Here is a 21,694-nt window from a genome sequence, read left to right as displayed (position 1 = left end):
CCAGTTCCCCGCGCAAGCGGCACACCCTGTTTCCGGCGCCTGGATGAGATTCCACAAGGCCCGGCGCCTGGTCATGATGTAAGTTCCGGTTGCCGTGCTGAGTCGGAAGTGGGAACCCTTCGGCCCCTGAGACTCTTGTCGTGTCGTCGCTGCTGGCCCTTCAGGCTCTGGTAAGAGAGGAAATAGCTTGACACGGGAGGGAACCGTTGAGTCTGCGATGGGATTTTCTTCTCCTAGTTGAATGCCACTCCAGGTCTCTGCACTCTTGCCTCCAAATTCATTCTCCTGTGCTTTCCTGACCCTTGACCCTCTCCTTCGTGAACTTCGACCCTGTCTGATTTCGGACCCCTTTACAGTGCCCCAGCTTCTGGCACTTCTCCCCCTTTTTGCCATTCCCCACCAGGTAAAGGCCAGAATACTGGCCTTGCGTTATCTTTGACTTCTTTCTCTGGAAAGAACGCCGAGTGGGTGGGTCTCTCTCCTTGCCGCGAATCCCTTATGGAACCTGGAGAGTTGAAATGCAAAGCGTAGACGACAAATAGCCAGATGCGAAAGGAGGGGAAATTAAGCACGAGTTGCAGCAATCAAACCAGTTGAATACATATGGCAAGATACTGACATTTCTTGCGGCAGGGGATCCGTTCACTACTTAAAACTCCTGGCACTCTGCTTCGTACTCCCTCACCCATAGGGCATAGAAGACACTAATGAGATGAGTAACCGCAGCTCTGGAGGTTATATTTCATGGGTCTTCTCGTTGGGAGAGGTTTTTGGCTCCCAGAGCAAGGACTCGTTTAGTCTCACTGTTTTGGTCTCCTGTGGGAACCCTCCTGAGATAAAATGGGACCCAGGAAAGAATGCTGTTGGCTTTTTGACTTGAGATCCTTCTAGCTTGTTGTGTTGTTAGGATCTGTTGCCACTTTAGCGGGATGTGGAAGAATTTTGGGGTGGAACATGTAACAGTGAAAACATTTTAATTCCTTTTCGGTTTAATGTCTCACCAGGAGAGAGACCTTAAAAAGTATGATTTAATAGAGCTTGATTTTGCCAGTCCAATCTTACAAAGTATTCTACATATGTCCCTTTAAGCAATACCAAGTCTGATGTTAAAACATTTGTGTGCTCACCTCTTTAAGAACTTACAGTGGTCCTTAGGGATTAGCAGTACTGTTCATAAACAAAAGATTGAATGGGGGTGGGGAGGGTGAGAGGATTTGTAGGACAAGAAGTAAATAGCTATTGTAGATGTAGACTCTTGCAGCGTGTATATCAGAGTGAAATGTGTTTTTTAAGTAGGACATATTAAAAAGGAATCCAGTCCGGGCCGCCTGGGGGGGCTCAATTGGTTAAGCGTCAAACTTTGGCTCAGGTCATGATCTCTGGGTCCTGGAGTCAAGCCCCAATTCAGGCTCCCTGCTCAGGGGAGTCGCTTCTCCCTCTCTCTATGCCCCACCCCCCACTCGTGCTCGTGTCCAATCTCTCTCTCAAATAAATAAATACATACATAAAATCTTTTTTTAAAAAGGTAATCATATCCAAAAGCTCCTAAGGATTGATGGTGGCACCATCCCAAAGGCTGAAAACAGGATGGTGCTGCATCTCTTTATGGCAGTTGAAAATAGGAGATTATAAATAATCGGTGATATTGAATATTAAAACAAACAAAATATCAGTGTTCCATTCTATCAGGCCTGTTGGAGTGGGTGATATCTAGGTACTGTAACATTTGTGAGACCATTGAACATATCTATACTGACATCTCCACAAAGGTTACCATCAAGTGATCATTCTTCCTTTTTCCTGTGAAACTTTTCTGTAAGTGGTTACACAGTATTGGACTATGAAAGTGGTTTGTGCACAGATTTGAAGTTCATATGAGAAAGATGAACTTAGTGGGGTAGGCAGAAACTTTTTTGTTTTTCAAAAAGTTGTATAGCAGAGATGACAAGAGATTTATTTCCATTCTCTATTCTACATATCCTGAGATACCAAAGAGCCACAAGTGTCTGGCCCAGAAACCTGACCTGTTACTGCAACCCAAGACACATAGTAAAGCCCTTACCTTGAAGTTCGATCATGGTGCTTACAAGGAGGTCAGGAGTAATGACATGTAAGATTGAACCATTCAATAAATACTTATTTGGGTTTCTGTGACTGTGATGTTCAGTGCCAGACACAGAAGAAAAACTAATCAGATGTGAAATTGTATTCAGATTGCTTACTGTCTAGCAAGGTAGAAGGTCTGCATTAGGACTACAACGTAGAAAGTTATAAATCCTATTAATATAGAAAAAATGTAATGGGAAGCTAACTTCTTTTTTTTTTTTTAAAGATTTATTTATCTTAGTGTGCATGAGCACGCAGCAGGAAGGGGCAGAGGGAGAGGGAGAGAGAGTCTTAGGCAGACTGTGGTTGAGTGTGGAGTGTGACATGGAGTTCAGTCACGACTCTGAGATCATGACCTGGGTTGAAACCAAGCATCGGACACTTAACTGACTGTGCCACCCAGGCACCCCTAGCTTCTTTTTATAATGTGATAGTATAGTATTGAGAAAGGAGGAAATAATGCCATTTATTATCATAAATCCTGTTTATTTGTCTCGGTAGTCTTAGGAGCCTATCTTTTCATATGTTCTGTATTCCTCACTTTCACCTTGCTTCCTTTTACCTCTTGTAGAGATGCAGGTGATGCATCTCCTTTGTATTTTTTTTTAAAGATTTTATTTATTTGTCAGAGAGAGAGAGCATAAGCAAGGGAAGCAGCAGGCAGAGGGAGAAGCAGCCTCTCCACTGAGCAGGGAGCCCGATGTGGGGCTCAATCCCAGGACCCGTGAGCCAAAGGCAGAAGCTTAACTGACTGAGCCACCCAGGTTTCCCCATCTCCTTTATATTTATCTAAACCCTTTCCAGTTTTTTCTTAAGATTTTTTTTAAAGATTATTTATTTATTTGTCAGAGAGGGAGAGTGTGTGTGTGCAGGCACAGGGGTAAGCAGGCTCCCCGCTGAGCAAGGAGCTGAACACAGGACTCCATCTTAGGACTCTGGGATCATGACCTGAGGCGAAGGCAGTCGCTTAACCGACGGGGCCACCCAGTGTCCCTAAGATTTTATTTTTAAGTAATCTCTACACTTAACGTGGGCTCAGACTGAGAACCCTCACATCAAGAGTTGCATGCTCTGCTGACTGAGCCAGCTGGGCACTCCTCAGTTGTGTTTTTAAAAGCCCACTCGAACTGGCTTACACACTATAGGGAAATCTATTGGCTTTTTTATAACTGAAAGACTCTCTTTCCATCTCTCAACTCTTTTCTTACATCTTGACTTAGTTTGGGGTTAGGCCTCTTCTAGATGATGGAAAGATGGCAATTCCAGATTTATTTCTGACGCCACTAACAACCCAAGCAGGAAAAAAGAGTTCCCTTTTCTGTAGATTCAGCCAAAGGCCTGAAGCTGGGTGTTCATTAATTCTGATAGGCCTTGTTAGGGTCTTGTGCCCACCCCTCTATCAGTCATTTTGGCCAGAGTATGCTGCATTCTTTTTGGCCAGGCCAGATTCATATGCTCTTCCTGGAGCTAGTGGGTGAGGCCATCCTCTTCTGAACACATGGACTGAGAATGGGATGATCCCCAAAGGAAAAATGTAGGGTGTCATGTTGAAAAAAGAGGATGGTGTTTTGAAGACAGAAAATGACAAGAGCTCACTATACTTGTTGCATGCCTCTGGACTTCAGGGTACCTTAGAATAGAGGTAGGGTGGAGATCAGCTAACAGTGAGACAGTTGTTAATGTCTCTACATAAATTAGGGGTAACAAGTTTATGCAGTGGTTAAATGAGGGGGAAGTCCTCTCAAGGATCGTTGTGAATTCCAGCACTAAATGTGCTATTTTTATTTTTGGATTATTAAGCTTAACTATACATTGCAAAAATTAAAATACATAGAGCAACATCTAACAGTTCATTTCCTTGAGCAGTAAAGTCCAGAACAATGCTCAGAGGAGACTAGACTGCGCGCCTAAGTCATTACAGATAATTAGCCATTAACTCTTATGCAGAAAACACGACAGAGGAGCGGGAAGCAACTGGTGGAGGTGTCTCAGAATTGTCAAGAAGGGCTAACGTCTCTCTTTCTCCAAAAAATAAGGGTAACTTTGCGGACTTGTGTTAACTTTTGTTACTATGATTCTGTAAGGAGTCTTACCTCAGGAGATTAAAGGTAGACCCCCAAAAATTGTTTTCTCCTTCCCTCATGCCCCATCCCCACTCTTTTTAAGGCCTCTGTCCTTTTGGCAGTTGAATATCCTCATGAGCCAAATATTCATACCCTTTGTCTCTTCCCACCCTTTTCAGGGTTGGATTTCTATGCTGTGGCCTTAAAATTTCAGGAAGGGGAGAAAGCCTTTCAGGGTGCTCCGCTCATCCCGTTGTGCCTCTGAGAGCCCTTGGCGCTTGAATGAGGAAATGTAATCAGAAGAGTGCAAATGCAGGCTCAGTCAGCTCCACTAATACCTTTGAGGTATATATCTATTTCATGTTCCACATTAGGAATTTGTGTGTGTTGGCAGTATTATAAAAAATCAGATAAGTAGTGGAAATTAAATATAGAATTAAGCAAATGCCATTTAGTTTTTAGTGGAAGAAATTTCAATTGTGTTAAGCCTCGGAGTAGAGATAAATTGCCTAATCCATATTTAAAACCCACAACATGCTGGTGATCAGGTTCCTGTCCTGATTTGCCATTCTATGTCCGATGTAGGCTTACAGTTAGTTTATATGTAGCTGAGGAATTCCCGGCTGCAGCTTTAAGTCCTGGAAGCCTGAGCAAGCGCCATCTTACGTTCATGGTGAATGAGAACTAGCCGGCCGGCCTGCAGACTTATGGGAAACGTGTAGCCGTTGTCATATTATTTTTCAGTCAGTGCCACATTGTTGTTACAGTGAGTAGATGAGTTCTCTCATTGACCTCAGTAATTCTTTCTGCTTAACCTTTTTTTTTTTTTAAAGGTATGGCAAATAGAAACTTGTCAACAGATAAATGCATTCCAGCTCGAACATTGTTAAACTTTTTTGGTTTTAGCCGCCCCCAAATCAAGCCAACTTATCCAGTTGGTGGGTTTGTAACCATTTTGCCAAAAATGCCTTGAATCTTGGAACAGGAATTGGAAGGTCTTACCCAAAGCCTTTTTACATGTATCGTGTTCAAGAAATGGGGAAGGAACCGACTGTGGGTATAATCCCAGGTGTTGTGTTATCTGCCCCTCCGTGTCTGATACCTGTCCTCTCTGCAGCCCCTCCCCCTAGGTCTGGATGGAGGATACTTTAAAGTGAAATGACAGACCAGGAGAATAACAACAACATCTCAAGTAACCCCTTTGCTGCTCTTTTTGGCTCTCTGGCTGATGCCAAGCAGTTTGCAGCAATCCAAAAAGAGCAGCTGAAGCAGCAATCTGGTAAGTAGGGGAGCCAGGAGCAGCGGAGGAGATGACCTAGAATGGGGTCTTCCCAAGTGGAGTCTTCTTAGGGTCCGTAATTGCAATTGGAATCGACCTGGGGACACAGGTCATTTAGGGCATAAATTGGGGGTTTTTGTTCATTTTCCTTCTTTGTTCTGTTTTCGGTCCTCTCCTCCCCGCTGCATAAAGAGACCAGATAACAGGTGGTTCTGTAGTAACATGTCAGTTGTGATCCCAATGCTGTCAAGCTCTTTATTTGAAAAATCACCTAGCAAAAGATATTTAAATAAATCTTTTTAAGGAAGCTGAAGTTGTAGGCGTAGGTGTAGAAAGCAGGTTACGTGCAGCTGTAGAAAGCAGATGTGTAAAAGGAAGAATTATAAAAGCTTTTTGGCTTTTTGGTAGACAAATAAATGAAATTTGTTCTTACGTCCAGTGCTTCAGAGTCGATCCCAAGCAAAATACCTCTTCCATTCCTTGGAGTGGCCTCTTTCACAGCATAATGCTGTTAGAACAGACTTCTAAGAAAATCTGATCCTTTGCCTTAATGTGAAAAAAAAATCAGAATAATACCTCACAAATCAGAAAAATGGTTTTCCTCAACTAGGACCAAAATTAAGATTGGGTCTAACTTCCTCCTGTTAGAAGACATATAGTTTAGAAGAATTAGGATGATGTTTCTCAAATTTATTAGTCTTCAGAGGGTAGTCACAATCTTTCAAGCCAGAAATCGCTCCCCTTTTCCCTCCAGAGAGAATAATAGTATTTTTTGGAAAGGAGAAATGTTTATATTTTCCCTTTATTTTGTTTATTTCAAAAGTGTCAGTATACATAGCTGGCTTGTAGCCTTGTTCAGGACTGAATAAAAAGCAGGTAAGGGCAAGACAGATGAGTAGTGGACAGGGTGATGATGAAGCAAGTGGGGAGTATATGTAGCGCTGACTTTCTACCATGATAGAAGGAGACGGCTCTGGGTCTCAGTCTCTGAAGTCTCTTCCAGATTCTTGCATTAGGAGATTGTAGGAGGGAAAGGGGAGTGAGGAACAGGAATATAAGAAAATGGGGAAGCATGATTTATGAGTATATGATTGAGGGAAGTTTTGCTACATAGGTTCTTAGTTCCTATTGCTGTCAGGGTTCAGCAGAGAACTTAACCTTATAGGATTAGAGTAACAGAGTGCTTGTCCTTCTGGCTGTCAGCAGACTTGAGGCTGGCTAGAGTTGGGAGCGTTGCAGGCACCAAGCCGTGGGACAAATCAGGTACATGCGCTCCTGTTACTATTTTGGCTTCTCCTCATTTTAGTTTGTTTACACTGAGTTTAGCATGCCACCAGGTCTAACCTGTTTTCCAGCAGCAGTGAGAACTCTGCCAAAACCTTTGGCCTCCTCTGTTGAGCTTCACATTGACTGAACTCACCACACTAAAGCAACTCTTAACTTCTGAGAGTTTTGCTGGCCCTTCTGAATAATCACTCTCAGTAGAGAGAAGCAGACACAGACAGACTCACGTGGCTTCAGAGGGGCAGCTCTGGCTGCTGACAGCCAGAAGGACGAGCATTCTGTCACTCTGCTCCTGTATGGTTAAGTTCTCCTCTGAACCCCGAGAGAATAGGAGCTAAGAACCTGTGTAGCAAAATTTCCCTCAACTACATACTCATAAATTGTATTTTCCCATTTTCTGATCATTCCTATTCCTCACTCCCCTTTTCCTCCTCCAATCTCTTCACGCAAGGTTGCCTTTTTAAAAAGTAAAGGAATCCAATCAATAAGAAAATAGTAACAAATCAGAAGGAGAAGGATTCAAATGAGCAATTTATATGCAATGATCAAATGATTTTAAAAATCCAGTCTCACTAATAATTGGAGCACTGTTTTTTACTTATGAGATTTGTGAGGACTTAAATGGGTACTCTCGCATAGAATGTTGAGGGGCTTGTAAATGAGAGCAGTCTTTCTGAGGATGATTTGGTAATATGTGTTAACTTAAATGTGCAAGCTCTTTAGCTCAGCAAATCTGCTTCTAGAAGTGTACCTTACAGAAGTACTCATACAGGTGTACAAAGAGTACTGTTCGGTGCAGTAGTGTTTGAAATCACGCTATCCAAATGTTCATCGACTGAGAAGTAGCCACACAAGTCAGAGTGTGTGCATCCGATGCAGTACAGTGCAGCTATTCCAGAGAACGAGGTAGGCCTCTCCATGACCTAACAGAGAAGGGTGTTGGTGCTGACTCAGTGTAAAGAGCAAGGTGAAAGGAGTATATATAGTATGTAACACCCCCCCCCCGCTTTTTTTCTTTCTTTTTAACTGAAAATCCTAGTGGTGAACATTAGCACCAGAATAAGAAAATCTGGAACACTTCACTAACTTAAGTGCTTGTCCATAGGGAATTGGTTCAGAGGAGACTTTTTACATCATGTTTTCCTGTGCAGTTTGGGATTATTCAAATATGTGTGTTCTTTAAAATCAGGAAAAAGCCATGTATTCAAAATAATTAAAGGCATATTGATCAGTTAGGTAATTCTCCGTTCACTAGGTGTATTGATCTATTAGGCAATTCTCTGTTCACAAAGATTCTGTAGGGAACGTAGTGTTGCTGTTTTTGGTAATATGGAGTGCAATTAATTATGAGTAGAAAGAATAAAACTTCTGATTTGTAAAATGTGGTAGGATATACAGCCGGGGATTTCAGAATCCTGTACTTAAGATGTTGCCTGATACAACTCAATAGCAAAAAAACACAAATAATCTAATTTAAAAATGGGCAGAGGATCTGTATAGACATTTTTCCAAAGGAGACATACAGATGACCAACAGGTACAGGAAAAGGTGCTCAGCGTCTCTCATCATCAAAGAAATGCAAATCAAAACTACAATGAGATTATCACCTCATACCTGTTAGAATGGCTACTACCAAAAAGACAAGAAAAAACAAGTGTTGGCGAGGATGTGTAGAAAAGGGAACCCTGGTGCACTGTTGGTGGGATTATAAGTTGGTGCAGCACTATGGAAAGCATTATAAAGGTTCTTCAAAAAATTAAAAATAGAACTACCATATAATCCAGCGATTCCACTTCTAGGTATTTACCCAAAGAAAACAAAAACACTAACTTGGAAATATCCATGCACCTGTGTTCGCTGCAGCATTGTTTATAATAGCCAGGACATGGAACAACCTGTGTCTGTTGATGGATGAATGGATAAAGAAAATATGATACACCCATACACACACACACAATGGAATATTATTGCTATTTGCAAAAACACGGACGGACCTGTGTGAAATGAAATAAGTCAGACAGGAAAAAGACAAATGCAAACAAATAAATGTTCTAAGTTACAGGTGATATCTAAAGAAAAGACAAAGAAAGAAAGTTCGTAAATAGAACAGATTGGTGATTGCCCGGGATGGGGTGGGTACAGGGGATCAAAAGGTACAAACTTGAGTTAAAAAATAAATAAGCCGTAGGGATATAATGAATAGCATGGTGATTATAGTTAATAGTACTGTATTGCATATTTGAAAGTTACTGAAAGAGTAGATCTTAAAAGTTATCTTCACAAGAGAAAACGATATTTATAACTGTATAGTGACAGATGTTAACTAGAATTACTGTGTTGACCATTTTGGAATATATACGGATATCAAATCATTATGTTGTATACGTGAAACTAATATGATGTTATACGTCATTTTTTAAATGTTATACCTCAGTTTTAAAAAAAAGATGTTGTCTGACTTGAGATGTTCACTAATTAGATGATTAACTTGTTTCCCATCCAAAATTATCTTTCTCTTAATAACATGTATCATTTTTGATAGTGTACTTGGTTTTCTCTTAAAGAGAGAAGTTTAACTGTTAATGGCTTTCATTTTCTGGCAGATGAACTCCCAGCTAGCCCAGATGACTCGGATAATAGTGTGTCAGAAAGCCTGGATGAATTTGATTACTCTGTGGCTGAGATTAGCCGCTCCTTCCGTTCACAGCAGGAAATATGTGAACAACTCAACATCAATCACATGATCCAAAGGATCTTCCTCATTACTCTGGACAACAGTGAGTTACAGGCTTGGAGCCAGTCTGTTCGTTACTCTTCCCTTCCTGCTTGGGCTAGGAACTTGTTCTTAGAAACTTATTGTATCTAATGGTTAAACAAACCCACTGTACTCCCTTGAACACAGGTTTGATATTTCAGTGAAGCTTCTGATGTGACCTAAAAATAATATTTAGAGACAGGTGCAGCTTTCATTACCATCTTGGTATGGACTGGGCCATATAGCTCCTTGCCTTTACCACCTTAAAAGGGAAATGCGAATGGTAGCCAAATCCTTTTTCTTCCCAGAGGTGACCAAAACATTTAGACGGAAGCCCCACGAGGTGTCAGATAGTATTTTCCCTCTGTGTCCTGTCTGTAGTTAAACCCCAAAGTAGGTGCTGATGTCCAAGATTCACTCTTTAAAGGTCATGATGTTAGGTTTACAACAAAACCTGACATGCTCTTCGACTCTTTGAAAAGATTTAAGTCTTTAGATACTGCCTTGTGTGTCAAGATAATCCTGATACTACCTGAGTCAGACTTGGAGTTCAAGAGAAATGCTGTCAAGATTGGTTGTCTGTATAAGAAGCGTTAATTAAAATCATTTCCCAGGTGACCCCAGCTTGAAAAGTGGGAATGGCATCCCCAGCCGTTGTGTGTATTTGGAAGAAATGGCAGTAGACCTGGAAGATCAAGACTGGCTTGATATGAACAATGTTGAGCAGGTACCATTTCTGATGTTCCTTTCGAGTGCCTTCAGCACAAACTAGCCATGCAGCTGAACTCTGCTCACGTTTCTCCAACCATGACTTTGCTTATCTCCATCTCTTAACATTGTGGTGTTGGGGATCTTCTATTTACCATGGCCACATATCTGAGTTCCTGGAGTGACCTATCTGTGCCTCTCAGATGGCACTTGTCACCTTCTGTCACATGTAGTGCCTTTTTTATGTACCTGTCTTATCTCCCCTATCAGACCCTTAAGTTCTCGAGGGCAAGGCCTGTGTCTTTATATCTTTCCCAGGATCAAAACAGTGTGTTTTACCTTCTAAGTGCCTAATTAACATTAAAGGAATAAAACTTTGGTAGGACAGACACTCGACAACTTGTAGTTTAACTTTATAGTGTTTACATTATCTCTGTAGAAGTCTGAGTGAGGCCAGCAGTCACACGGAGGAGTAGATTTCATATGTAAGTTCAATCGCTGGTTCTCCACACCATTGAACAAATACTGTTTTAATGCTTAGTCTATGCTACGGTTATACTAGACTCTTGAACTCTATTTGGGATAACTGTACAGGAGACCCTTGAACAGTGTGGGGTTTGGGGCAGTCGAAAATCTGCACCTAACTTGTGACTCTCCAGAAACTTAACTAATAGCCTGCTGTTGATGGGAAGCCTTACGGATAACAAACAATAAAGTCAGCTAGGGAAAAGAAAATGTTATAAAACAAATGATAAGCAAGAGGAAATACATTTACAGTGCTGTTCTGTATTTATTGAAAATAATCCATGTCAAACCCATATTATTCAAGGGTCAACTGCCTATACAGTTATGTTTATATACCTAATATTTTCTAAAGTAGTAAGGGGGTGGGTCCTATGTTCCCCCTTCACTCTACATCCTATGCCTCTTTCAGTAACCTGTGTCCAAATGACCTTCTACATCTTGATACCCTAAGGTTAACTGCAGTGGTTTAGTGTTTTGTTTGTTTGCTTTTCTTAAAGGCCGTCTTCGCTCGCTTGCTACTTCAGGACCCGGGCAACCACTTGATTAACATGACTTCTTCTACAACGTTGAATCTCTCTGCTGATCGAGATGCAGGGGAGAGGCACATTTTTTGTTACCTTTATTCCTGCTTCCAAAGAGCTAAGGAAGAGGTAAAGAAATAATCCCCATTGAGAACTGTGTGGTACTCTTGGGTTTGCCTTTAACATGTAAGCCAGAGAGTTGGATGAGTGTCTTGTATATCTGTTTCTATACATCATAATATATCGGGAACTAGATGTGAGAGGCACTGTGAGTTGTCAAAAATTCTAGTCTTTTGTTTCTGTGGCTTGGGGTCTACTCCTTTCCCTAGTTAACCAGGGCCTCTTATTCTACAAACCTTAAAAAGTCATACTCTTAAAAAAAGATTGGGGGAGGGGAAAAAAAAAAAGATATAAATTCATTTCCACTGAGGTGTAAGTAACAAAGTGACCTAAGCTTGGTCACTTCCAGGATTAGAATTCTAGCAGGTAGATGATTCCTTACACCAAAGAATGAACTCTTACAAATTTTCAAGCCTCCACAGGACAGCAGTACTATTTTGGGGTACATTGTCTTTTTCATTCTGTTTGCTCTATCCACCATTGTTGAGGTCATAGAGCTAGACTGTCCCCTCTCTTCTTCATTCTATTTCCAGATTACCAAAGTTCCAGAGAACCTGCTCCCCTTTGCGGTGCAGTGCAGGAACCTCACTGTGTCCAATACCCGAACAGTACTCCTCACCCCAGAGATCTACGTTGACCAGAACATCCACGAGCAACTGGTAGATTTGATGTTGGAAGCCATCCAAGGAGCCCGTGAGTACATAAATAAGACCTCTTGAGTTTCTGCATTTTGATTTCCAAATTTAAAATTCCTTTAAATGCATCAGAAAGCCTCAGCCACTACAGTTCCAGAAGTATAAATTAAGGAAGAGAGCTCATATCTTGGCCTTTGGGGTTGAATACCAGTAGAATTATCGGAAGTGTGGGAAGAGTAGAGAGCCTGTGTATAAAAGCATACAAAAATCGCCGTGGGCTTCTTTTCCTCTCATTTGTCATCTGTTAGATTTTGAAGATGTAACTGAGTTTCTGGAAGAGGTTATTGAAGCCTTGATATTGGATGAGGAAGTTCGCACATTTCCAGAAGTCATGATTCCAGTGTTCGATATTTTATTGGGCCGAATAAAAGATCTAGAACTCTGTCAGATCCTGTTCTATGCGTATCTGGATATTCTTCTCTATTTCACTAGGCAGAAGGATATGGCAAAGGTAGGTCTGAAAGGTGGTACAAATTCATTTGAGCTGGAGATCTAATACTTTATGGGTCCCTATCCTGACGGCGCTCTAATGTTACCTATTGAATAAAAGAAAGCTACATTGGTTGTTGTATAGACTTAACTCTTTGAGACCCTTTCACCCCACCACCTTTATCTCCTCATACAGATGAATAAGTAGGACTCGTTTTCTCCTGTAGGTTTTTGTAGAGTACATTCAGCCCAAGGACCCTAGCAATGGGCAGATGTACCAGAAGACCTTGCTGGGAGTAATCCTGAATATCTCCTGCTTATTAAAGACTCCAGGTGTAGTAGAAAATCATGGCTACTTCCTGAACCCATCTCGTTCCAGTCCCCAGGAGATCAAAGTGCAAGAGGCCAACATCCATCAGGTGGAACTGTTTACCACTGTCTCCCAGCCCCCTAATCTTAGATGAAGTTGCGTTTCCTTGGGAAGCAGATGCAGATAAGGCTGCTTGAGCCTCTTTAGGGAAGCAGATTGACTTGCTTGGCTTTCTACCATAATCCCATAAAGAAATTGTCCTCTTTTCAGCACGGGCTCAGGGCAGAGGAAGCCGGTGCACAGTTTAAGAGTAAGCTGCTGCTCCTCCGTGCCCTATGCTGTGGCCCAGGCACTGCCTCTCAGCCCTCACTGTTGTCACCAAGCCGTTTCTTGTAATCTGGGCTCCTAAAATCTTCCGACTGAACTCCAACTTATAAACCGAATTCTTTTTCCTTTCCTTCCTTCCACTGACGTCCTCGCCATTTGGGCTTCTTAGTGTAAATTCTAGCAGAGGTCTGGCCAACATGAAGCAGTAAGTGGTGGATTGGAGGTGGTCTAAATCTCCCATCATCACAACTCTAGGACAGGGATTGGCAAATTACTGCAGTGCCCAGGTCCGGCCTGCCACCTGTTTTGGTAAATAGTTGTACTGGAGCACAGCCATGCCCATTCATACACATGTTGTTTATGGCTGGATTTCATGCCATGGTGATAGAGTTGAATAGTTACCACAGTCAGCGTATAGCTTTTAAAGCTGAAAATATTTATCATCTGGCCCTTTGCAGACAAAGTTTACTGACCCCTGCTCTAAAGCTATGTAAATGGTATCTGCAGTTTGGCAGCTCATCAGGGAATCTCTCATAAGTGCCCAGTTTTTGTTTTTGTTTTTGTTTTAATCAGAACTGGGGTATAAAGCACAGGCAGAATGAGGGAAAAGATTAGGATTAGGATACTTTTGGAAATTGCCAGTGGCTAAGGTTTGGGAGTAACAAATATGAGGATTGTGAAACTGGAATGTTCTGTGGTTGTGTTTTCTGGTTAAACAGTTCATGGCTCAGTTCCATGAAAAGATCTACCAGATGCTGAAGAACTTACTCCAGCTCTCTCCAGAAACCAAACACTGTATCTTGTCCTGGCTTGGAAACTGTTTGCATGCAAACGCAGGCCGCACCAAGATTTGGGCCAATCAGATGCCAGAAATCTTCTTCCAAATGTATGCCTCGGATGCCTTCTTTCTGAATCTGGGTGCTGCTCTCCTGAAGCTATGCCAGCCGTTTTGCAAACCCAGATCCTCTCGGCTCCTCACCTTTAATCCCACTTACTGTGCCCTGAAGGAGTTGAATGATGAAGAACGAAAAATTAAAAATGTGCACATGAGAGGTAGGGGGGAACTGGGCTTCTCAAGATGGTGTGCGTGTGTATGTGTGTGTGCGCGTGCACGTGTGCGTGTAACATCTAAGGCATCCACTTTTATACTTTTTCACAGAAGTGCCTCTTTCTCAAGATGAGACAGAAAGAAAAGCCAATATAAATTTTAAAAAGACGTTTAAAAAAACTGGTAGCTTTTAGATGTGCTTTCATGAGATCATCTTTATGAATTTAGCAGCCTTTGGGTATTGATTCATTCATTCTTTCTAAAAATAAATAAAGCACAATCCCTGTTTTGTCTTTTAACTCAACGCCTCCAGAAGAAAGCAGATATATTAACAGATAATCATAATATGGTATAAGGCTAAACTATGGGAGCACAGAGGAGGGAGTGAATAATAAATTCTACAGAAGTTGGAAGTCTTTGTGGCCAACTCTTGAAAGATGAGTTGGGTTTAAAGTATAAAAGTACAAAGCTGTGGAAGGCTTGTTTGGGGAATAGTGAGAAGTTCAGTGGGAGAGCTAGGTGGGAAAGGGGTATGGGAATTGGAAGGAAATGAGTCTAAGGGAGGAAGAATATTGGGGCCAGTTTGGAAAAAACTCAAACAGTACAGAGAAGTGAAAAGAAGAAAATGAATCACTCAAAATGAATCACTCTTTAAAAAAAAAAAAAAAAAAACCTCTTAATTTTAGTGTATCTCCTCTCAGTTTTTACGACTCTTCTAATCCTGAAAGCAATACATGAGCAAGGAAATAAATCTGGAAAAGCACAGTAGATAGAGATGACCCACTGTCTGTCACTTGGCAACATCCACAGTATTTTCTACATTTGTTTTTAAAAAGAAATTACTTTAAAAAAAAAAAAGCTCCCCCTGGTAGCAGTATGGAAGCTAAGCTAGAGTACGGGGACACTGGAGACCCATACAGAAGTCTGTGGTGAGTCATTTACTGTTCCTTTTACCTTCTTTGAGGTTTGGACAAAGAGACTTGTTTGATCCCAGCTGTGCAGGAGCCAAAGTTCCCCCAGAACTACAACCTTGTGACAGAGAACCTTGTCCTGACCGAGTACACCTTGTACTTGGGATTTCACAGGTAACTGCTCTGATGTCATTCAAAAAGAATTGTTCCGTGGGGTTAAGAACCAGAGGCTTGAAAGTGAGTCTCATTTTATTCTGAAGGCTCCCATTGGATATAGGGTTCCTAATAGGAACAGGGTTTTGTATGCACTTACTCAAGTTTACATGAATTGCCTTTGTCCAAATAACTTGAATTTACTTTTCATTTTTGACCTGCTACACTTCTTAAAATTAAAGACACTAGTATTATTCTGTAAACACACAAATTTTTTTAAAAGATTTATTTCTTTATTTTAGAGAGCAGGGGAAGGGGCCGGGGCGGGGGGGAAGAGAGAGAGAGAGAATCCTCAGACTCCCCGCTAAGCACAGAGCCTGACTTGGGGCTCAATCCCACAACCCTGAGATCATGACTGGAGCTGAAATCAAGAGTCAGACTCAATCAACTGAGTCACCCAGGCATCCCCAAACTTGCAAATTTTTTTTTTTTAAGATTTTATTTATTTATTTGACAGAGCCTAAACAGGGGGAGTAGCAAGCAGAGGGAGAGGGAAAAGCAGGCTCCCCACTGAGCAGGGAGCCCAGTGCGGGTCTCGATCACAAGACCCTGGAATCATGCATGACCTGAGCCGAAGGCAGACGCTTAACCATCTGAGCCACCCAAGCACCGGCAAGTTTTTAAATCACTGTCTTCCTATTGTGATCTGGGAAAGTGGAATTGTTTTAACTTTTCACTTTCTGCTCTTGAATTTTCATTACTTACCACTCCTGATGAAAAAGACCAATCTCTACTCTATAGTATAGAGACAGAACTGACAAAGTTAAAGAAGTGTTTGGAGCTCGAGCACACACACATGCACTTCCCTCTCGCTCTCTAAAATAAAAAATACATTAAAAAAAAGAAGAAATAATTTATCAGGGATTCCGATAAGATCAGTAGGACCACAAAAGATTTATGTATCAAAGATCAAAAGGATTCTAGAAGTGTGAACATTTAAGAACTAGGGTATGTGACTTATAAGAATGATTCTGTTTCTGGCTGGCCACATGCCGTTCTGTGATTTTTCCTTCCTCTGATTTAGTTGATTGTGACTACAAGTATAAATAAAGTCGTTACTTGGGGCACCTGAGTGGCTCAGTTGGTTGAGCGTCTGCCTTCGGCTCGGGTCATGGTCCTGAGGTCAGGCCCCACATCGGGCTCCTTGCTCTGTAGGGAGCCTGCTTCTCCCTCTCCCTCTACCTGCTGCTCCCCCTGCTTGTCCTCTCTCTCTCTGTCAAATAAATAAATAAAATCTTTTTTAAAAAATTAAAGTCCTTACAGTCCCTAGGAAGAGGTAGTGAGCATAGCAGTTTTTAATGTCTTCTCAAAATACTTACATTGGCACAGAGCATTTTTTTAAAACTCAGCAAATTTCTAGAAAAATTAAATTACATCTTTATTAGAGAGTTTTTCTGTCCCGGTCATTGACATTTTAAATGAGACAATGGATAATGCAGCATATGTTTAACCTGTTCAACCACCGACGTTCAGACATAGAAATGAATGTCATCTAGTCTCCCCATATTGGCTAGCTAACCCTAGACATTGTTACAGGGCCAAAGAAGACTTTGGACCGTACCCATGGAGACAGCTATCCATAACATTGAATTACGGGGTTGCCTTTCATTAGAGAACATTTGGCTGACCCTTTGTGAAGAATAATATAATTTTATATTGAACAACAGAGGACTGGAAGCTGTTTCTTAGGTTGCGTCCCAGGTGGCTACCAGTTTCTATGTGGTCATTACTAATCTAGAGTCCTTTTTCTCCAGCTTTTGTTCTCAGCTAACCGTAGAAAGACTGTCCGTATGACCACATCCAAGTACAATCATTGCAGCTGTGCAGTGTCAAACTCTCCTGCTGGGCTCCTTTTGTACTTTGTCTAATCGTTACTTCTTTTACGTGGTAACAGCCCAGTCTACACCCTGCTCAAGCAAGCTACTGTTCTTTGGGTGGTGCGTTTCAGCTGAAGGCCGCTGTTTGTAGTTAGCGTCATTTATGTCGAATACTTGGTAACATTTTCCCGGAGCTGTGACCCCTGCCCGTCTCCTGTCAGTAGGTTGTGCAAGTGCCTTCTGTGTCATCACAGTTGCAGCCTCCTGTATCCTGAAAGAGAATACTAGGATAAATAAATGAGGATTTGTTTTTCTGGAACGATCTGTACTCAGCTGTCCTCTCTGAACCTCCTGACCCAGTGTCTTCTGCTTTCTTGGGGGCAGGTTGCATGATCAGATGGTAAAAATCAACCAAAATCTGCATCGGCTGCAGGTTGCCTGGCGGGACGCTCAGCAGAGTTCTAGCCCTGCTGCTGACAGCCTTCGTGAGCAGTTTGAACGACTGATGACCATCTATCTCTCTACCAAGACTGCCATGACGGAGCCCCAGATGCTGCAGAACTGTCTCAACTTGCAGGTGTCCATGGCTGTTCTCCTCGTTCAGCTGGCCATAGGCAATGAGGGCTCCCAGCCAGTCGAGCTCACTTTCCCTTTGCCAGATGGCTACAGCTCTTTGGCTTATGTGCCAGGTAAGCAGGCTCTTCCTCGGGAACTGCCTATTTATAGCTCTCTAAGTTTAACTGGGTCACTTAGGAAGTTTAATCCTCAAAGTACCCTTCCTTAGTTATCATTCAACCATTTTTGGAGAAACAACTCAAATTTATAGGTAATATCTGCTGGTCAGAGTATGGGGGAACCAGCGGCTTTTTCCTCAGCCTTGTGTCCCCACTTCTGTATCAGAAAATAATCTTCAGGGGCGCCTCGGTGGCACAGCGGTTAAGCGTCTGCCTTCAGCTCAGGGCGTGATCCCGGCGTTCTGGGATCGAGCCCCACATCAGGCTCTTCCGCTATGAGCCTGCTTCTTCCTCTCCCACTCCCCCTGCTTGTGTTCCCTCTCTCGCTGGCTGTCTCTATCTCTGTCAAATAAATAAATAAAATCTTTAAAAAAAAAAAAAAAAAGAAAGAAAATAATCTTCAAAGGATTAAGTGCAGCCAGGGTTTTCAGAGCTGTTAGTTTTAGCATTAATGTTGTTTTCATCGTTCCACTTCTAAATGTATCTGTCCGACTCTCCCTGTGCTATTCTTCAGGGAGAAAAAATTTATCATCCCGTTGGTTGAGGAGATGGTGTAGGTATGTCGGTGAGGAGTTGGCAGAGACTGTCCATCAAAATCAGGTTGTGTGTTCTTGATCACTGTATTGGTCGTCTGTTGCTAAGTAACAGATCATCCCCAAACACAGCACCTTAAAACAAACGTTTCACACAGTTTCTGTGGGTCAGGAATCCAGGAGTGGCTTGGTTACACGGTTCTGCCTCTGGGTCTTTCTTGTGGTTGCAGCGAGCTGTCAGTCAGGGCCACAGGAATCTGAGGACTTGACCAGAACTGGAGGATCTGCTTACAAGCCAGGTCATGTGGTTGTTGGCAGACCTCAATTGCTTACTGGCCTCTCTTCCAGGTCACACAGATCTCTCCTTAGTACTGTTCATGATATGGCAGCTGGCTTCCTTGAGAGCAAGTGACCAAAATGGAAGCTATAGGCTTTTATAACCTAACCATGAAAATGATACACCATTGCTTCTGTATGCCTCTACCCTGGAAGAGTGGAGGGAGGGACACACAAGGGCATGAATACCAGGAAGCAAAGACAATTGGGGGACCATCCTGGAGACTGATGACCAGAGTCATCTAATGTATTCATCTTTGTTGAAAGATTCTTTACCCATCTAAAGGGTTACTTAATGCACAGTTAAGCTTGAGTGTGAAAAGAATGTATATCAGTGTATCTTCTTAAGTTGCCCTGGTGTGTGAACAGTATTTTGTGTCTCTGCCATTTTCATATTGAGTTGGATAGAAATAAAAATTGACTTATCTTTAAAGGAGAGTCTACATCTATGAACTTGTCACTATTCCTAGTACCTACAAGACATTTGGGATTTTTTAACCTTTATTAGGCAGAGCAAAAGGAAAGAATTTCAATATTGCTTAGTACAGAAAGTCAGATGTTTCACTAATTGCAGTGAATGTCTTCTTTTTCAGAATTTTTTGCAGATAACTTGGGTGATTTCCTCATTTTTCTCCGCCGTTTTGCCGATGACATCTTGGAGACGTCAGCAGACTCCCTAGAACACGTTCTCCACTTTATCACGATTTTCACTGGAAGCATAGAAAGGTGAAGTGTTGAAAGCTTGGCTGTGACACCATTTAGAGGTGCAGAGCATTCAGAAGACTTTTTTTTTTTTTTTTAAGGTTTTATTTATTTGAGAGAGAATGAACAAACGAGAGCATGAGCAGGGAGGAGGGGCGGGGGAGAGAGAGAAGCAGACTCCCTGCTGAGCAGGGAGCCCAGTGCAGGACTGGATCCCAGGACCCTGAGATCATGACCCAAGCCAAAGGCAGACAGACACTTAACCAACTGAGCCCCCCAGATGCCCCAGAAGACTTCTTTTTTTTTTTTTTTTTTTTAAAGATTTTATTTATTCATTTGACAGAAATAGATACAGCCAGCGAGAGAGGGAACACAAGCAGGGGGAGTGGGAGAGGAAGAAGCAGGCTCCCAGCGGAGGAGCCTGATGTGGGGCTCGATCCCAGAACGCTGGGATCACGCCCTGAGCCGAAGGCAGACGCTTAACCGCTGTGCCACCCAGGCGCCCCGCCCCAGAATACTTCTAAACCAAGCAACACAAGCCTGAATCATAAGGGCTTGCCTTCAGAAGTTGTGTTAACACTAATGAATCACCTGACCACCCTTATGGGTAGCCAGAAGTCCCCCTCTTAAGAGGCATAATAAGCCAAGGACTTTGCCAAAGAGAATCTGAACCTGCTTGTAAGAGACCCAGTGGGAATTCCATTGCTGGTGGCTGGTTAAAATAGTTACCTTAATGCCAGAAACCTTACCAGTGGCAGCCAGGCTCTGATGATCTAACAGTTGCATGGTCACAAAGTTTACCCTTAACGTTCTGAGTTCCATGTACAGTAAACACAGGTAAATGCTTTCTAATCTCACCTTCTCATTCATAGCTTCTACTCCCCTTTCTAGAAAGATGCCCACCGACCTGTAGAGTTGCTTCTCTGGTATTTTTGGTGTCTAGGCCAAAGGAAACCATGTGTGCATGAGTGAAGCTTTGCTGCGCAAACAGAATGATGCACGATCCCCTGAGCCATGTTGGTGAGAAGTAGGTAGAAACCAATCCTTCACTGAGCTGAGCAGACCCAGTGAGAAAGCATGAGTCAACAAGTATTTCTTAGGCACACGTGGTGCGTCGTAAGTAATGTTGTAGTAATGTTGCATCCTGACCCTGGCCCTCGGAAAGCTTAGAAAGGCAAGTGTATCCTCAGTGAAATGGTCGGGGAGTGTGAACAGTGGATTATTACAGAGAAGTATAAAGAACAGCTAAGCATTAAATAGAAACTTCATTCCTCATGCTCATACTTGGTAGGCTGTGCTCGCAAAAGTTGAGTGATATTCCCTGCATTATCCCCCACAGATTGACAGCCTTGAAACTACAGAATCCCGTTTCCTCCTCCAACAGTGGCATAGGCTATTTTGGCCCTTCCTGTGCAGAAAATGTTATGAATTTGAGAGTTAAGTTTTCTACCTGCTCAGCTTGCTTTCTGCCCATTTTGCAGGATGAAGAATCCCCACCTAAGGGCCAAACTGGCTGAGGTGTTGGAAGCAGTGATGCCCCACCTGGACCAGACCCCAAATCCCTTGGTATCCAGTGTGTTCCATCGGAAGCGTGTGTTCTGCAACTTTCCCTATGCACCCCACCTTGCAGAAGCTCTAATCAAGGTCTTTGTGGACATTGAGTTTACAGGTAAAGCAGTCCAGAACTGAGAAGCAGATACTAGTGGAGTCTCCTAGCTTGATTGGTATTTAATGTCAGAAAAATATTAGCAGCCGTCATTGATTGAATATCTATGTGCCAGCCTTGATGCTAACTGCTTTTCTTACATGATTCATCACTTGGTCACCATCTGGCAAGTTTTACTGTATTATCCCTATTGTACATAGAAGGACATGAATGCTCGAAAAGATGATTTGTGTCCTACAACTAAGTGGTAGAATCAGGTTGATTCTGTCTCCCCTCAAAGAGAAAAACAAGAGTTTTGCCTAGGTGGCTCAGTTGGTAAGCGTCTGACTTTGGCTCGGGTCATGATCTCAGGGTCCTGGGATGGAGGGTTGTGTCAGCCTCCACACTCAGCAGGGAATCAGCTTCTCCCTCTCCCTTTGCCCCTTCCTCCACTCGTGCTCTCTCTCTCTCTCAAAATCTTGAAAAAACAACAACAACACATACTCTTAGCAACTTTATTATGTTTGATTTAATTATGCTCCAGCAAAGTATCCTGTTCAATTACAACCTAGGTCTTTTTTTTTTTTTTTTTTTTTAGTGGGGAGAGGGGCAGAGGAAGAGGTAGAGAGTGAA

The 21,694-nt window shown here is 42.4% G+C and overlaps 1 protein-coding gene across 2 annotated transcripts in view; it reads left to right on the top strand.

Annotated features, from left to right (window-relative positions):
* UBE4A (ubiquitination factor E4A) overlaps window positions 1–21,694 on the top strand; it is a 35,302-nt gene continuing 13,608 nt past the window's right edge. The window contains exons 1-13 of one of the 2 annotated variants that reach the window (XM_008690011.2): window positions 1–170; window positions 5,287–5,448; window positions 9,336–9,509; window positions 10,102–10,214; window positions 11,218–11,370; window positions 11,895–12,054; window positions 12,305–12,507; window positions 12,713–12,904; window positions 13,842–14,175; window positions 15,135–15,255; window positions 17,496–17,800; window positions 19,308–19,440; window positions 20,898–21,085. In XM_008690011.2, coding sequence (XP_008688233.2) covers window positions 5,328–5,448; window positions 9,336–9,509; window positions 10,102–10,214; window positions 11,218–11,370; window positions 11,895–12,054; window positions 12,305–12,507; window positions 12,713–12,904; window positions 13,842–14,175; window positions 15,135–15,255; window positions 17,496–17,800; window positions 19,308–19,440; window positions 20,898–21,085 — 2,197 coding nt within the window. In that variant the 5' untranslated portion in view covers window positions 1–170; window positions 5,287–5,327. Of the gene's footprint in view, window positions 171–4,367; window positions 4,515–5,286; window positions 5,449–9,335; window positions 9,510–10,101; window positions 10,215–11,217; window positions 11,371–11,894; window positions 12,055–12,304; window positions 12,508–12,712; window positions 12,905–13,841; window positions 14,176–15,134; window positions 15,256–17,495; window positions 17,801–19,307; window positions 19,441–20,897; window positions 21,086–21,694 lie in introns of those variants that run through there. The other variant, XM_008690012.2, reaches the window with a different exon arrangement.

This window comes from Ursus maritimus, unplaced genomic scaffold, assembly GCF_017311325.1.
Source record: "Ursus maritimus isolate PB19 unplaced genomic scaffold, ASM1731132v1 scaffold_16, whole genome shotgun sequence".
NCBI lineage: Eukaryota > Metazoa > Chordata > Mammalia > Carnivora > Ursidae > Ursus > Ursus maritimus.
The sequence above is the reverse complement of the archived record's forward strand: the minus strand, read 5'-3'. Positions and strand labels throughout refer to the sequence as shown.